The sequence below is a fragment of the Falco punctatus genome (assembly GCF_963210335.1).
Source record: "Falco punctatus genome assembly, chromosome: 2".
Classification (NCBI taxonomy): Eukaryota; Metazoa; Chordata; class Aves; order Falconiformes; family Falconidae; genus Falco; species Falco punctatus.
In genome coordinates, this window is record NC_137581.1 from 114,773,631 (window position 1) to 114,791,760 (window position 18,130).

General features: G+C 46.3%; 1 protein-coding gene across 1 annotated transcript in view; it reads right to left on the reverse strand.

Moving 5' to 3' along the window:
- Window positions 1-18,130, reverse strand: part of CRYBG3 (crystallin beta-gamma domain containing 3) — a 94,795-nt gene that overhangs the window by 2,211 nt on the left and 74,454 nt on the right. The window contains exons 16-21 of the mRNA XM_080374571.1: window positions 18,008-18,117; window positions 17,351-17,477; window positions 7,626-7,765; window positions 4,055-4,178; window positions 1,630-1,788; window positions 869-1,028 (exon numbers count right to left, since the gene is read on the reverse strand). Of these exons, the coding sequence (XP_080230697.1) occupies window positions 869-1,028; window positions 1,630-1,788; window positions 4,055-4,178; window positions 7,626-7,765; window positions 17,351-17,477; window positions 18,008-18,117 (820 nt within the window). The remainder of the gene's footprint in view (window positions 1-868; window positions 1,029-1,629; window positions 1,789-4,054; window positions 4,179-7,625; window positions 7,766-17,350; window positions 17,478-18,007; window positions 18,118-18,130) is intronic.

The following is an 18,130-nucleotide window of genomic DNA, read 5'->3' on the forward strand; positions in this document are numbered from 1 at the left end:
TGCATTGCTCTCGCAGAAACACACAGATTCATGGGTACACGTGAGATTATTTGGTGTAGCAGATCTATGTCAACCACAAACTCAGGAAGTTCTTAAAATTTCCGTCCTTTGAATACATGTAGCATAGAAGCGTCAGTGCGCTTTTATCATTACACCATAAATAAAAATCCAGGAAAAGGAGCGTTCCAAAGCGCTATCACGTGCTATCTCTCTGCCACCAGCCTTCAACATCGTATTTTGCAGTAACCTAGGCAGTGCCGCTCTCGGCTACCCTGGGAGCTGCCGTCAGTGCACCGAGACCTCTCGGCTGAGGGGACAGCACCGCAGAGCTCCCAAGTTCATTACCAGCCGCTGCCCCACAGCTTCTCCCTAGGGGTGACACCCTAGCGCCAGCAGCAGGGCTTTAACAACTTGTGCGTGAGGAACAGACATTCTCCAGTCGGGTAGTTCGACCGGGATGGCTAACGAGGACTAGGACTTGAGCAATGACAATTTTAACCAGCCTGAAAACATTAATGGGCACTTTTCTCTTTTTGAGCCACATCTATTCCGTGATTGCTTTTCCTTCACCATTTTGTCTTCTGTAACTTGCATTTCTTGCCATTGGCATCACTGACCTGCCTCAAGTAGAAAAGCTGACCTGAACAAATAAACCTCTGGGATCGAAAGAGCAAGGATTCCCTGTGCCCTCTGGTTTCTTGTCCCAGTCGTCCCACTGTCAAGCAACTGGACATAAACCTAACAGGAAAGATGGGATTCAGTACTTAAGCCTAAATACAAAAAGGGCTGGAATATGGCAATTAATCTCATCAAAAAATGCACTTGGAACATGTGAGGCTTAGTTGGTTGTTTTTCTTTCTTAAAATACCTTTAATATCGAGCACCAGTTGTTCGCTGAGGTATGAACTGATGGTTCCATCCTCATTGAGTCTCCACTTTTGCCTGTCCTTCCCATGTTCTGCCCAGAGCGCGACTTTGGCCCCAGGCACATCTCTGCCACCAATGACATCCAGACAAGCGTTGTTAGCCTAAGGAACAGGAGAGGAAGTGAGATCCAGGTCACACAGCCTCAGTTTTGTGTCGGACGAGCTTGTCTCAGGCATCGAGCATACTGCAGTAACTGCGCTTAGAGCTGGTAACAAGCCTGGCAAGCAAGCTAGGAAGAGATTATTCACCAATTGACCAGCTGCTGGAACAAAGGGCTTTGTTACTTCCCATGTTTCTTACTATGATAAATCAACAGTTTTTTTTACATTAATAACAGACTACCAGGAGCAGCATTAATAGAAAATAATTTGCTTTTTTCACGTACTACTTCTCAGAGAAGTTCTTAACTCTTTGGAGGTAATACACTTAAACTCGCGACTTTAGACAAAACCAGGTTTCTACTGCCAGGAATGTCAGTCCCGTTAGACAGATGTGAAACGCAGTCCAGCTTGCCAAAGCAGATGGATCAAACCTGCCCGTGCACAGCGGGAGGACGCAGGTTGTAAGAGTTTTGGGTTAAGGTGCATGGGAGAGGCCAAGAGCTGTCCTGGGGCCCACGCTAGCCTACAGTAAAAGCAAGAAGCGAAGGTGCCAGGACAGCAGGTGATACAACCCCCCTGCTCCCAGTGTCCGGAAACGCACCTTGGATTTGAAGAGTCCACGACAGTAGTGCCAGATCTGGGTGTTCTTGCCGTTGTACGGGGATGCACACACTGAGGTTGCTCTTATATCCGTGAGGCTTCCAGCAACCGTCAGGTATTTACCTTGGGCTCGGTTCCTCACTCGGAGGTACACTGCTGGCTGAAACAGGGCGAAGGGAGCCCGTTACAACACACGGACGGGCAAAGTCGATGTGAGGATGCCTCCCCTCCATCTTACAGCAGTTTTCTAAAAAGTTTACGTTCCATTTCCAGTTTCAGACAAGGATGTTCAATGATTTTTTTGTTGGGAACAAATGGGCATGCAAAGCAGCATAAGTGTTTTTCACATGCAGATAAGACAGATGGAAGCAGCAATGGCAGTTTTGATTTTTTTTTAAAAAATGCATTTATGTCTATAGAACTAATTCCAGTGATATGCAAATCTCTCTAGTTCAGCACATTTCACTCATTCCAAGGCCAGTAACTGGGCTGTGCTCCACAAGCTTTTTATTCTCTGGACACAAAACTTACTGAGCCACATATCCAGCAGCTTCAAGCTCCATTAACTGGAATATACGGCAGAGAGTTACACCGTTGCTTTGGGAGGTACACAGAGAACAGGGTACTGACGTGGCATCCCCATTTAGTCAGTTTACTCAAAAAATAAGGAGATTTTGTAGGGCTACTACAGGGTTTGAGCTTTTGCTCTGTTACTCACTGATTTTGGCACAAATAAAGAGCCGTGAGTCATAAAGGGCAGCTCTACTGGAACCCCAGCTCGGGCATGGGTTTTCTTCTGGGAGCTTTCAATCTCCTTTTTTTGGTATTAAAACAAACCCGAAGGTACTAGCAGTTAAGCATCCCACCAGGCAACGTGTATTAGTGTAGTGCACAGTTATTCCTCACAAGGAAGGGATTGTATTATGAAGTCACCGAGCAGAATTTTTGTTTCTCCTTTTGCTTGATTTTCCAACATTTCACTTGTTCTTGTGCTACCTTTTACACCGGCAGACTTGACTATTTTTGTAGTTCGTAACGGAGACAGAAGGAAGAAATACAAAGCAGTGCGGGTCTGTAGCATTACTCCTGTCTCAAAAAGAATTATGCCCACAGAAGTGCCGAGCACTGGTAGCTGACTGCACAAAGTCAAGGGAGCCCTCAGTCTGCGGGATTTAAACCAAAGCAAAGCCCTCCAAATCACTGCACAACCCCCACATGCCAAAGTCCCAGCAAAGGACCTGAAGGAAGCCTTGTAACACCGCTAACGGTTGCGGTGTAAGGAAGGATGCTACCAAATACAAAAGCTCTTCCAGACAGAATTCTCTTTTTAAGATCAGCACCAATTATTTTCATTATTATTTGAAAAAGCTGAGCCAAAATAGGATCCTTTGGCAGTCACCAATTCCAAAGAATTCCAGGGAGCTATTAACCTCTTAGACTAACAAATCATCGGTGGGGGAAAAAACCACAAAATTCCTTTACTTTTCCAGGGGTGCGGGGAAGCAGATAATGCATAACTAAGACTAAAGATTATTACTTTTGTTCACTGCTGGGTTTTCCCGATTGAATCTAGCGTTCAAAAACAAAACAGCACTTGCCACGATGTGGAAACAAGTTGGTCTGTGAGAAGCAGCTCTAACAAAACCTCTTTTCCAGTGGAGTTACTGCTCACGTTCCCTGCCGCACTCCCTGTCCTCCTCCTGCCTGCCCAGACACTGCGCTCCCGCTGCGGCATGGCTGGGCACGCGGCAGCATGTGCTTTGACTGCTGTGGAGCTCACGTGTGCCGCTGATAACCTCACACACCTTGGAAAGGCAGAGAAGCAGCACTGGGACCTGCTTTTCCCTGAATGAGGGGCATTTCCCCCAGTCTTGCTTCTCCATCCATCTGCCTTTCACAAAGCTCCTAAGAACCATGTGGTCTGGAGACCCGAATCTTTGAATGAGATTGACATTGGCATTATTTGGGGTGAGGCAGGGAGGGAAAACCTGGTGGGGCTGCGTAAATTTGGCTTCTTTTGGAAATCCAGGCTACAGCACAATAAAATTTGCTCTCGCTTCCATTTATGTTAATTATGAAACAAGCCAATGCAGAATTGGGTTTCTCATTATTATTGTTGTATGGCAAAAAGGTAAAAATAGAGCATCTACAGAACATGCTAATGAGCCATTCAGAAAAACAAAACTCAGCTCCAAGAAACTAGGAATTATTTCCCTTTAGGAGCCTAATACAGATCTCAGGAACTGCCACTAGAGGACTTTTCTGCTTCAGTAATCTTCCAGTTGGCCCTTCTGCCCGTCATCATTTGGCCTGATTTAAGGAGCACAATGCACAACACCATTACACCTAGTGATAGAGCTGATACTTGTGCACTAAACCCTGTGCAAAAAAAAAATAAAAAAAATCCTCATAGAGTCTCACGGTACCTGCTTAACAGGACGAAGGGAGCCAATTACTTTCCAGCCACTGTGCTCATTCCAGTTTGAAATCTCACTGGGCTCCAGCAGAATCTGCTTTCCTAAAAAATTACATCCCTCGTATGCAATCCACCTGGATACAGAAAACAGAACATGAAAGGCTACACGTTACCCAAAGCAAAACTAAACTACAGGCCAGCGTTCAGCCTGGGCTCTTGAAGCCCCCAAACCTCCCCCGAGTAGTGCCAATACCAGACCTCTTACCACCACGCCACAAAACGCACCATCTGTTTCAGTGGTTTAACTTTTCTGTCTAAATGAAACCCTGTTTTCTGTTTGTCTGCCTGAAACTTGTGAACACCGCTTCGCACCCCTGTAATTTTCCCCACAAACACGAGTCTCTGCATGAGCCCCGATGGCAACAGTGCAGGTTTCAGTGCGTGCACTGGGAAACTAGGGAGCCACACACCAGACTGTGCTACTTGCAGCTTTGCCTGCTCGTACATATTAATTATGAGAGGATCTTGTCCAGTGTTTTCCTTTGTTCCAGTTAAAGCTTTTTATAGCTATTCCGCGTGTCTGAAAACACATACAAAATTTTAACTCTGTAACCTATAGATTGCTGTTACAGCCTTTCCTGCAGTGAATATATCTGAGAATTTATGGAGAAGCCTGAACCCTTTCACCCAAGAGTTAAAGCACCCGCACGTACAGCTCCCTTGTCATCCAGGCATCTGTTCAGTAAATACTGCCGTGCTGCTTCCAAAGGCAGCCTCAGGATCACAGATCGGTTTTGTTTATATCAATAGGACATTGTTGTGCAGACAGTGAATCCTAAATGCTTGGCTCGCTAACTCATCTGAACACAAAGCAAACACTGTTCTCCCCAGGTTACCTGTTGTGCAGGCCAGCTGCTCGAGAACCGGAGGGATGGCTGCACGCTGGAGCCCGCTGCAGACACCCACAGCGCTCACAGCACCTCTCGTTTGCTTTCCCCCACCACAAGTCATTTGGAGAAACTGACGGCCAGCCTTGTGCACGACTCCGTGGAGGCTGAAGTGTGCCACCGCGAGCTGGCTCCTGATGAGGCTGCATCACTGCTGTTTCTTCAAATTAAGTCCCAAACCTCCTGGCTAACAGGTATTCAGAGCAGCCTGACCACCACTGTGCGTTCCTTACCCTTCTAACACATTCCTGGATTTTTTTTCTTGCGATAACTTTCTGTCAAGTCACCGAGAACCCGCTGTTAAAATTGTTCTCAGAGCATCAGTCTCATTTGAGATGCAGTTCAAAGCAGACATTTATAGGGAACAGAGATGGGAAAGACTGTTACAGCAATAACCACGTGAAGCCAGCTTGGGCTTCTGGCGTTCAGTGACAGAGACAAAACTCATGTCAGCTCTCCCACAGAACAGCACCCTCCACTGTGCCATCCCTCCCACAGCTCGGAGCGCCTCAGCCCCCAGCCCCCTTCGCCAAGCCACGGTCTAGGCTCCTGCCATTTCTCCCCGTCAGCCGGCTCAGGAAGGATCCTTGTACCTAAGCCTGGCAGCCAGATGCCATCGGTGTATTTACATAAATCTTTGTCGTCTACCTAAAGCCAACAGTAGCCTTTGGGGCAAGGAGCCAAAACAACCTCGAAATCTGCCTTCCTGAACCCTTGATGACAGCTAAGGCATACAAACCCTCCAGACATCCCACTGACTTCCTACCATCACCTGCCACCCTCAGCCTGGAGGCCATCTATCTGCAGCGGGCTGGGGATGTCTGTTCCCTAGGGAGCGTCACGGGGATCAGAGCAAGCCCAGCCGTTCTGCCCTGACCCCTCCCGGAGACAGGGAAGCGGAGGGAAGCAGCTAACCTGGCTTGGATACTCAGAAAGGAACAGGAAGGCGAGAAGGGGCTGGGCTGCCACGCTCACCCTCCCGTGCCTTCCCACCCTCCCGTGCCTTCCCACCCTGTGGTCCCAAAGCCATCACCCTGCCTTTGCGGTCAGCACCGTGATTTAATTCCCAGTTCCACACCCCTGACGAAAGGCAGAGAAAGCTCATGAGGAGATGTCCCCCAACACGACATGTTTTGGACCGTAACAGCTCCACAGAGGCATGAAGATTGACATGCTCCCACCAGAAATAAGTCAGCTGTTCCTCCAAAGGCCTTTCCTCCCCCAGACTAGCACAGATCACGGGGAACGTACGCACGCTGTTCCCGGCCTCAAGCGGCGGCTGCTTGCCACTCTCACCTGGGGAGCCTCAAGACCTCAGCAGCAGATGAACACGCTCTGTATTTTCAGCAAGGGCTCAGGATGGAAGTGACCCAGATTTTAGGGACTACAATTTGTAGCGAACTGGCAAAGCCCTGGGGGGAACCTTATATTCACTGTGGGCCCACAGCTAAAGTCAGCTCCCACTGACTGCTCTTAAAGAAAGGGAGGTTCAATCCTCAACCAACTATTCCAGAAAATGCTGTGTGTGACACTCCTGAAGGACAACAGTCCCCGGTGGGTGCTCTGGAGCATTAGCTAGGCTAGGCTTAGCCTTTGTACCAACCCCAAAGAACCAGAGGAGCACTCAGCAGTGTTATCACAGGTATCCACAGAAGCATTTTGACTTCTAGGTGGCAACAGACTAGATGCGTTTGAAAAACTCATCGTAAGAATCACAGCATAGATCTATACCTAAGCCTTGAACAGTCCACACTAATTCCCTGCCCAATTACTTCAGATTTTGTGTGGTTTTGTGTCATCCCGTAACTCTCAAGAAAACTGCAGCCTTGTCTATTTGAAAAAGGTGGGGAAAAAGGAAGGTTAAAAATAAACACTGGAGATGCGTGTCACATCACAACAGCAGTTTCCGGGCAGTCTCAGTTGCAGGATGAGACTCCACAAGTTATTTGTCGCTGCTGGGGATGTGGATGCTGAAAACCTGGCCGAGACAGAATACCTGGGGGTTGCTTCAAAAGGTGCAAGGGGCAGATGCAGAAGAGGTTAGAAGGTCACTTCTGCAGAGGTAGAATGGTTCTCACAGCTGACCCTGGGTGTGTATTCTGACTCACAGAGGGGGGTTTCAACTAATAACAGGAGCAAACTACTGTTCCAGCTGTCAGATCCAGCCCAAGCTTCTCTCCTACGTTGCTGCCTCTTTGCAGCCAAGCTTCACTGAACCACGGCGGCGGCTGAAGTTAAATCACCGTGGTTTATAGCTGCTATTCCACAGCCGGCTAGCAAAGGCAGAGTTTTACTCTGTTTTACACAGTTTACTCTGCCTGTCTTTTTAAGTCAGCAATCAAAACTTACCTACTTTTGGCTTCTGGCTTGAACAACAGGCTCTATTGTTTGTTACTGTATAGGGATAAAAGAATGATTCTTACAGGGGGAAATCCATGTTCTGCCCAGAGTTTTTGTTCATTTTGTGTCCTGATACAAGAAGCGGGTCTAGTATTCAGTATTAGGATTTTGTATTGTCTCAAAATAGAATGTAAATCACATCCTATGGAGAAAGGCAATAACTGCGAGAAAAATGCATACTCAGTAGTAGCTCCTGTAACGCAAAACTGACAAGAATATTTTTTCCATACTTACAATCCACTTCTCACCCATACAGACTGAGTGTAAAAATGAAGGTCCTCATTCAAAACAGAATTGATGGGTTCGGTGAAGTGCAGCTCTCTGCCCTTGCAGCATTCCAGAGCGAACAGACTGATGGAGGGCTCAGCAAAAACCTGTCGGGTGTGGGGGGAGAAAATAAAGCAGTTTTACTCAGAATAGTCTAGCTTCACTTGTTAGGATTATGCACACATTTGCCCAATTTAATTTCCACATGCTTTTGGGTTAAATCATGCTCCCTCAGCAAACATAACAGCAAGGAAAAAGAAAAATACATCCACAGTAGAGCACACAGAGCTGCAACATACTGGATTTATCAGTGGGTTTGTCATTAGAGCGTAGTGTCCCACTAACACAGGCCACAGTGAGTTGCTCTGAGATGCAGAGGCACCTGTGTTAGCATCTGAAAAATCTTTTTGATCCAATTTGTATCATCAGGGCCTTGATTCTTTTTCATAAATCCAGTGTATTTGTTGATGGAACAGGTTACAGCAGTAGTTTTCATGGTGATCTGCAGACTGCATCTGAAGTAGTGAGGCAAATCGCAAGTCTGTTGTCCACAGACTTCAGTTAGCAGTGGCTCACTGGAAAAACCTTAGGGATCTAACGAATTGGAAAAGGTTAAATACGTCAGACTAAAAAGTTCCCAATGTTTTTAAGAGACACTCCTAGGTTTCTACTGACAATCTTGAGGAAATAGCATAATTAGTAACCCCTTCAACGTCATGCAGAATTGAAACGTTTTTCACTTAATGCGTTCCTTTCTACAGTTGAGAGATTGCCTATGAAAGAAAACAAAAAGGTCAGTTTGCAGGAAGATGTGGTACAGCTCTAAGATCAGCAGAAAAACAGAGGGAACAGATTTAAATATACAAAGCCTGTGCTTTGGAACAAGGAACACCGGTACAAATTTTCTACTATTTCTAACCTAAAACCGTAAGGGAAGTATCATAACCAGACTCATAAGCACTTGTAATATATATCTTGATGCAGCTGGTGAAGGAAGATGGAACAGGTCTGAATAACCGCTTCAATTAGCAGCCCCTCCAGGGAAGTCACCTTGTTCTTAGGAGATGGTACCATGAGATAGCCGGCCTGGGCAAAAGATAGGATTTCTTTTGCAGCGAAGATACGGCCTCAGGTGGAACAAATAAAACAAAATCTTGAATTAAAGTTGACACAGGCGCTGAGTAATTAAGAGAACTTAACTTTCACATTTGAAGAGACACATGTGTTGTGCGAAGTCTGTCTGAAGAGCTCAGTGGTGAATCAGGACTTAGGAATTTACTGGCACTGACTCGTGCCCTTGGTATGTAGCTTGTTCAAGTCCTGCCTCAGAGACATCGCTTGCCTCTGCTAACCTGTGCACGGACAATGGAAGTCATGCAACACTGCATGGACAGGGAGTTTGCAGAGACATTTTAAAGAAGAGCCTGCAGTGGTCTGCCCAGAGATATTTTTTTTAAGCCCATCAGGCTCCCAAAAAATTGATGTTATGAAACAGAGAGAGATTAAAACCCATAACGTTTTCATTTTGGAATGTCTGCACTTCCCACCTGCCTTCAGCTGGATGACGTGGGTCAAATTTAGTGTGTGTCCAAAGGGTTACTTTGAAATCTAGAGCAGCAGACCTAGTGCAGGCAGCTGCTTCTCAGATCGCCTGGCTCAGCGAGGCAGTATCATCACACACTGGTTTGCAAGAGCCTGCTCCATGGGCACTGGGAGTGCAGACCAGGAGCCATGCCCAGAACAGGTCCAACAGGGGCAATTTTCACCAGTGCATCAGTAACCACAGGAAACACCGTTTGGCATCCTCGTTGCTAGACGCTGTTACCAAAGCCTAACATTTGTCCTGCTGTTGCAATATTCAATACGTTAAGAGGCGGGGATGCTGTCCTAGGTCCAGCATATCCACTTATACACCAAGAATAAGAGCAGCAAATTGGTGGAGTCAATTAAAATGACCATAGCTCTCATGTGGTGGAGACTGTTTGAACTTAATGGGCCTGAGAAAGCCCTGTCCGGTTGCTCAGAGCCCCCGCACACAGCAGACGTTGCAGCTCTGACACACCCCACCCCCCCACCCCCCCCATCACAAGGACTGATACCATCTTTCCAGGGAGACCTCAGAAGGACCCCACTGCACAGACGTGAAGCACAAAGAAAACACGCTGCTGTCTCAAGCACTGAAGCTCTCATAGTTCCATAACCATATATAATGCAAGGAGCCGATTGCTCACTTTATATATACCGCCTTACACCAACAGCTGGCAGCAGTGACTTGGCCTGGCTTTTTTCTCTGATTTTGTTTTCAGAGCTCCATGGAAACTACCAACAGCAGAAAACAAGGTTTTGAGGCCATGCTGTTACACTTAGTACAGAGGGAACTTGCTCCCCCCCTTCCTTGCAGAACGCCGAGGCGCACGCTCACCTATTCAAGAGTCAGCACTGATACGTAAGTGTCAGATCAGCGATACACAAGACAGGGTCAGCTTTCTTCGCCAAGGCCCGATCCTGACAGGCCAGGGAGGAATGGGGCTCTCCAAGAACCAGAGGAAGGACAACTGGGCAACAGTACAAGAGGGGACAACCTCACATCATGGCATTGCTTCAGGTCCCCAATTTCTAAAGGCGAGCTGAAGCCATCCACATCTACCCATGACTGGCAAGTCACTCCTGGAATGCCAGCCTTTGAGGAAAGCTTGCCAGCTGCACGAATGACATTGCACTAAAGCCCTACTTAACCTGACCTGTGTGTTAAGGAACTAATTGCCTTGCTTAAACCAGTGCCCATGAAGTTTCAAGAGGTTTTGCCTGTCCTCTTTCTTTTTTTTTTTTTTTTTTTTTTTTTTTTAATGCCAGTGTCCAGGGAGAAACTTGAAGAGATTGAATATATTCAAGAGGCTGGTGATTAAGGAAGGCTCCGTTTATGTAGCATTTCAAGATACACGCAGCCTTGTGAGCTGTTAAATACAGTGATACTCTTTACTTAACAGGTGTGCCAGTCCAATGCCAATACAGCACGTGATGCAACAAAAATGACAGTTTTTTCCCCTCCTCACTGTGTGATTTCAGAGGCTGAAAGGTAAGCCGTGGAATTTAACACTAAAAATCTCTTGCACAGTTCAACTCAGCTCAGACTTACCCCTCAACAACTTCCACCTTTTTTTAACAGAGAGAAGCTGCACACCACAAATTTTTCACAATTCAGAGCAGAATTTTCTATTTTACCAGTTCAGGAAAAAAACAGGCAATGCAAGCCTGAAGTATTTGATATTAAACAAAGATCAGTGCAAGATCAGCTTCCTTCAAATGCCTTTTGTTTGCAGTGCAAGGCTTAGGTGGCTTGACCAACTGTAAAGCAACAGTATACAGACAGAGAGAAGTTAACCAAAAGGCGGTAGAACTGAAAACGCAGTGCACGGGTGAATTTGCACACATGCTTATAATAAAAACAAGTATAGCTTTAGCTATGGATAACATACAGATGTTGTTTCATTATGAACTCTGCGAAAATTATTACTAATAAAACCCTTTTGAGAAGGGCTCATCCCCCAACATGTTTTTCCTTGCACCTTATTTTTGCAGACTTTGATTTTGCAGACTTTGATGGGAAAGCCCAATAAAGGCAAAGAAAGAAATCCACGGGGCTGGACTAGAGCACCACTGCAACCCAGTCATGGCAAGGGCTGGGACGTTTCCCCACTTCGCATCCCTGCTGACCGCTGCTATAAAACCAGCATTCACCAGAGCCGTAACTGGAAGAGCCTCCACAGCCGTATTACATCATCCTTGGAAAAATCTTTACTCTTCAGTCTTGGCTAACTCATCATTTACAACTGTCTTTACTGAAGCTGCGCTTGCCTGGCTACTCCCTTGAGTGTGGGAAGGATGCCTGGCTGAGGGCGAGGAACGCTGTGCTGGATGAGAGGAACACCCATGGTCCAGTCCCAGCTACACAAAATGACTCATTCTCTGGCCGTGGGAAACACCAATTACTTTTTGTATCTGATTTCATTATTTGCCTCATAGGAATGCTGGGGAGATTAGTTAACACCTGTATTTAACTTACAAAAGATAACCAACACAGAAATACAGGAACTATTATGATTGATCAGAGTGAGAGTAAGGAATGCCTCAAAAGAAAAAAAAAACAACCAAAACCCAAGCACATTGCACAACCTGTAACACAGATCTCATTTTTGTTTTGAGAAACCAAGAGACTGGTTTAACTTTTGGGCTGAAGTTAGCATTTTAGATGGAAAACGTACTGCTCGCTGCAACCATCCTGGATACTCTTGCCCATGTGAGTCACACCAGATATTACAGGGAGTTTGACAAAACATGCCTGAGAAAAGGCAGCACTAGAGCTGAAGAACATCGTAAGAACTTCTTGTAAGGGTCTCTATCCCAAAAGATTAACCTCTTCAAGCAACAAACACTGGACAAATGCTCTAAGAAGCAACCATGGCCCTATAAATGGCCCAGTCGACTTCAGTCGCTCTCTTCCTGCCAGGTGAGCTGCCCGTGCTTTCCTTTTCCTGAATTCATGGCAACGCAAAAGGCAGGTCCTGACTGATGCAGGCATGGAAACCTCTAACTCTGCAGCAAATGCAGCAACCCTTAGCCCGCACTATGCTTTCACCCACCTGCAGAATGGCTATTAACAATAATAACCAGCAAATTTCATCAATAATCTTTTCTAAAAGGGTGCTTTGGGATTTTTAGATGAAAGGAGATGATGAGAGGCACGTTACATTAGTTCCAGTTTTCCTACCACTACTAAATACATGTGTACCCTTTCTAATGTTAAGTGGGCTTCCAAAGTGTATAGCTGCCTGTTCACTTAAAGAATTCCTGTGAGATATCCTTTTTAGTGTTTTCCCCACTTACAAAATCCTACATGAAAAAGACTCATTCGTCTTTCAGAAGCATTCACTCCCCTTCTCGGAAGGGAAAGGCCACGTAACACAACGCTATTCAATATGCAATCTAGATTAATACATGGGTATTGCAACACTATTTTTCCTCCCAGAACACCGAAAACAAAAGACGTTATTTTCTCATTATCAAGGTACAGATATGCTTGTTTCTTCTCTGTATCCTTTAATTAACCTATAGCTTTTCCAAAGTGCTCCCCGAAGGACAAAACAGTCCAGTCTGAGTCTGAATGAACTGGAACAGCAAGGAAAAAATACAGGTAGAGCTTCCTAAAGATTTAGTTTGAGTATTATACGCCTCAGAGAATAAGCCAAGATGGGAAAGAGGCTCCTGGGAATAAGGGAACACCTTCCACACTTTCCTTACGAACCTGCCTAACTTTTACTTTGCTGCTTCCTGAACAAACAGTAAGGGAAACCGGCTACAGAGATGTGCTTAATTCCTCTACGATGCCAGTGCATCGCTAGCCTGAGCCTGTTTTCTTACCCAAATTCATTTTACACTGTTCTGAAAGTCTGGGTTTTTTTTTTTTCCATTTTAACTGGGCCAACTCAGTGATGCAGAAAGGTATTTTTCATTTTGTAATGTAATTCAGCTCTTAAAAAAGCAAATTATATCTCTGGCAACTTTCAAACTAAAAATTCTAAAGTTTGCTTTCAAAACAAACACAACAACTCCTCATTTTTCTCATTTAGACTGCTTACTGTATTTGTTTGCATCAACGCTGTGTTTTCCAGAGAACTAACTGTTCCCTCAAATCCTTTCCTTATCTTCAATTGGTTGATCTATTTTCAAAAAAAATAAAAATAAAAAAATCAGTCAAAGCATTGCCAAAGTTCCTAGCTGTTTCACACAGATTAAGACATTACTGTTACCTCACTCACAAAAATTCCAAAAATCCCACCTTACAACACTTACAGTGTTGTTCCGTCAGGTCACAAACGCACCCCCATGCCATGAAGGAGTATGACAGATACGTAACTTCAATCCTCAAATTCTCCTTCCAAAACAGAGAGCTCAGAAGTTTCGTAGCAACTGACAACATCCAAAGATCCCCTGAAAACCATTACAATTTTAAAATGAAAACTCAAACAGTTAACAGTGAAGGTACCAGTGCAATCAACAGCAAAAACGTTGCTAGATGTTCCTTTTAGTTGCTAGAACTGACAGGAACAGAAAGGGCATCGATGCGGGGTCAGATGCAGAAGCCGGTGTGGACGCCCCGCAGGTGTCAGCAGCCTGTGCTGACCGCGGTGTTTCACAGCTCCTTTGGCGTTAGCCCCACAGACAAGGATCTATATTCTTACATACATCCCGCATATAAAGGCCCAGTGATGGGACTTCACCCAGCTGTACAAAAATCAAGGTAACAGAGTTAATTGCCATTACAATCTTCCAAATTAGAAAGGGAATACCCAGATCCTGTGTCCCCATCTCCTCCAGCAGATTTGTTCTCCTATGCCAAAGACCTGGCGGAAACCATCTACTTTTAAAATATACAGCTGGACCACAGCTACACCGGTCAACACACCTGGATTGTTTCCAAAGGCTGGCAATGAGCTAGCCTTAGGAGCCCTTTGTACTGCCAAACCCATATTTGTTTCCCCCTCTGCCAGTGTCACACATGGGTCACTACTTCCAGTCAACATCTGGGATGCAGAATCCTCACGCAGTGAGGTCATACACGGTCCCCCCCAGCATGACAGTCCTTCCAACAGTTACACTTACGGCAAATACACCTCACTGAGCAGAGCAGGAGACAACACACGTTCAGGGCTTGGTGTTGGGGTTAAACCTTCTCCCTCTTAGGTGTAAGCTATCGAGATCCACAGCTTGGGTCTGAAATTGGGCTGGTACGTAAAGCTGGATAATGGACGGGGTTCCCAATGTCACAATCGAATTCAATAAAGCCATACAACAATTCCACTTGGGAATACGCTTGCTGCTTTCTTGAATGAGCTAACAGAAATATCTTGTAATAAAAAGGGCTCTGTTCCAAGAACAGCGCACGGCGGACAATGCACAGAGCTAATGAGGGCTGCTCCTGACCACTGACGAAAAGCACCGCTGCGTGCTTAACATCACGTCTGGGCCACACAATGCCTGCGAGCACCGTCCTGGGCGATCAGCACACGCAATGTGTTAGGGGCCGATGAGGGCATTTCTATTTGTAAACCAGGTGTGGTTCAATAGCAATTTACACTGTTTAGCGCCTCGATTTTATGAAGCACAAGGGCTCCTATTTGCAAGAGAGGAACTGAACTAAGAGGTGCTTGCTTAATACAAATGTTATTTACAAAATACAGGAAGACGTGTGTAACCTTCCCACACACAGCCTGCCAAACACACATCTCCCAGGGCTTGGCCCTCGGTAATCAAGGGCTGCCAGTAGCTTCCTACTATGCCAAACTGTAGAGTTACTTCCCTGTGAGATTACAGGCTGGGGGATTCGGACGAGACCTACCATTTCATGTCAGAACTTCACTCTAGATTTAGCAGAGTCGAGTCCAAGAGCCTAACATGAAAAGGAGATCTTTAATCTGCAAACCAGGCTCTCGGCAGGCGGGAAGCTACAGCTCCACAGAAGTCACCATATCTACATAACCCAGTAAAAAGACCAAGTTGTACAGCCTTCCCACCATGCCCACGGCTTTTGGTGTTTGGAGCAGTTTGTTGTTGTTTGTTTCTTTTTAAAAAAAAATCTGTTCGCAAGATTTGAAGAACACTGAATTGAGTAATCTTTAAAGTCTAGTTTCGTAAGAGTTACACTGAAGGGCTACAAGTCACAGACCGAGTTTGTGCTCTGTGATGAGGGAAGCAGGAAGAGTTTTGGAGAAGTTGGTCAGTGCTAGAGAGGAGTATGCAGAGCAGCCACTTGATTCTCTTTTACCAACAGTGTTATGGCCAGCTTATCTTCGATGCTTTTCCATAGAAGCATACCAAGATATGGGACAAAGGCACAGACACCACAGCAAGAATCCAGAGGCATAAGCCTTGGGTGCAGGATTACAACAGGATGCACAAAAGGCCGTATCTGTCTTGTACTGCATAGTACAAGGCATTCCTGCCCAACCTGCTGGCCACAGAGGACCTCATATCTCACCTTACTGCTACAACAGGTCACTTAACTGCAAATTTTCTTGGGTAGTACAACCAACGTGACCTGAAAGTCACATGAAGACTATATGCATGTGTAGGAAGTACTTGTCCTGTATCTCAGAACTGTCACCAAGAGAGAGGACAGCCACATGAGCTTTGGACTGGACCATCTGATGCGTCACACACGGCTCATAGGCCGCATGCACGGTATATTATACCACTTTATTGACCCATGACTTGAGATGCCATTAGGAGGCCAAACCCTTTTTTATATTTCTGTAAAATAGTACAGTACACAGCATTATGGCAAGTATATGCTGCCTCGTAATTTCAATTTTCATGTCTTCCGTGTGTAGTTTGCTTTAAGATTGAACCTTGGCTGTAGGCCTTAGAAATGTAGCCCCTTAAGCTCAGATGGCGTGACAAAATGTCTCACTGAGTACTGAGCTCGCTGAGCTGTATCATAAAGACCTATACTGAGATTGTGGCAAGGTTTTGCCAGGAGCTACAGGGGTGACTTCTGTGAGAAGCTGCCAGGAGCTTCCCTGTGTGTGATGGAGCCAACGCCATCGGCTCCCAGACGGGCCCAACACTGGCCAAGGCCGAGCCCAGCAGCGATGGTGGCAGCACCTCGGGGACAGTGCATTTAAGAAGGGGAAAAACCAACAGCAACTGCAACCAGCTGGAGAGAGGAGGGAGAACACGTAAGAGAAACAGCCCTGCAGGCACCCGGGTTGGTGAAGAAGGGGAAGGAAGAGCTGCAGGTGCCAGAGCACAGACTCCCCAGCAGCCCATGGACTGCACCCCCCAACCCCCCCCGGGGCAGGGGGTGCCCGCAGGGGGCTGTGACCCGCGGGCAGCGGCGCTGGGGCAGCTCCTGGCAGGGCCCGTGGCCCCGTGGGGAGAGGAGCCCGGGCTGGGGACCCCGCGGGGACCCCCCTGGGGCCGGCTGGGCCTGGGGGGCTGCGCCCTGGGAGGGCCCCGGGCTGGGGCAGGGGGCGAGGAGCCTCCCCGTGGGGGGCAGGGGCGGCAGGGACAGCTGTGAGGGACTGACCCCGGCCCCGGCCCGGCCCGGCGCTGCTGGGGGAGCAGGAGGGAGAGACACCGGGAGTGGAGCTGAGCCGGGGAGAAGGGAGGGGCGGGGGAAGGGGGTTTAAGATGTAGGTTTTATTTCTCATTATCCTACTCTGATTTGATTGGTACTAAATTAAACTAATTTCCCCACGTTGAGTCTGTGCTGCCCATGCTGGTAACTGGTGACTGACCCCTACCCTGCCCTCACCCCGACCCAGGAACCTGTCGCTGTATTTTCCCTCCCCTGCCCAGCTGAGGAGGGCAGTGACAGTGGGCACCTCGTGTCCAGCCAGGGTCAGCCCACCACAAGACCAGTCAGAAAATTGCCAACCAACACAACCTGTATGAAAGAGAGCACCTTTGAGCCTAGAACACTCAAAAGCACGCGCCTACAACTGACCACATGCACACAGCCTGGCTTGCTCCTAACCCAAAAAATTCCGTAAGCCAAGAAAACAAACTTCGCTCTTTTCCCTGAGTGGGAGTTTGTTTAGTGCAAGCACTTGCGTCAGACATCTGACTAGAAAAAAAAGAGTTCTGAAAGGTTTTTTTGTGGTGTTTTTTTTTCCCCCCAATAAAATCCTTACGTATTGAATAGGCTTGAGGGATTTGATTGCAGCAGTCGGGCAGCCACAGGAACTGAGGTCAACGTAGAGGCCTTCTTCCAGCACGCAGTGATTGTCAGTGATTTCCCCCTGGTAATACAGGAGCCAACTGCAAAAATAACGTGACAGAAAAGATCACCTGCTCTAGCTGCTTATTAAAGGTAAGGTTTTTTTCAAGATTTAGTATTTGCTAAGGAAACAAGGAGTAAAAAAATTTGTTTGTTCTTGTTAAGCTTAAAAGTAAGGGTGATGTGAAAGGTTATGTGGCTAAGCAACCAAACCAGCAAAACCAAATCATGTGGCACAGAAATCTCAGTTCCAGAGTCAAACGACGCAAGTGGAATGCAGACACTTCTACTGTACCAAGTTCTCAGAATCTATAATACATTCTAACTGGAGTTGAAAAAATAAATAAATCACAGTAACTGCAAACTTCCCAGAGGGAAAGCAAAATGCACACTAACTGAAACCAATGACAGGACAACAGTTACTGGGATGCACTGCAAGACAAAGGGTCTAAAACATGATGGAATACAATGGGTATGTGTTATGTGCTTTCACCTGTCTGAAATTTAGTAGTGTTTAAAAAAATATATATTTCACATTACTTAAAATGGTGGCATGTAAAAACAGACTTACCATCCCCGCAGAACCTTAAAAGAACATGGTATGAATGATGTAAAATCAGAAACTTCTGCTGTGAAATCTATACATGCTCCTTGGAAATGTGTATTACTGAAAGCTTTGAGCTACAAGAACAAA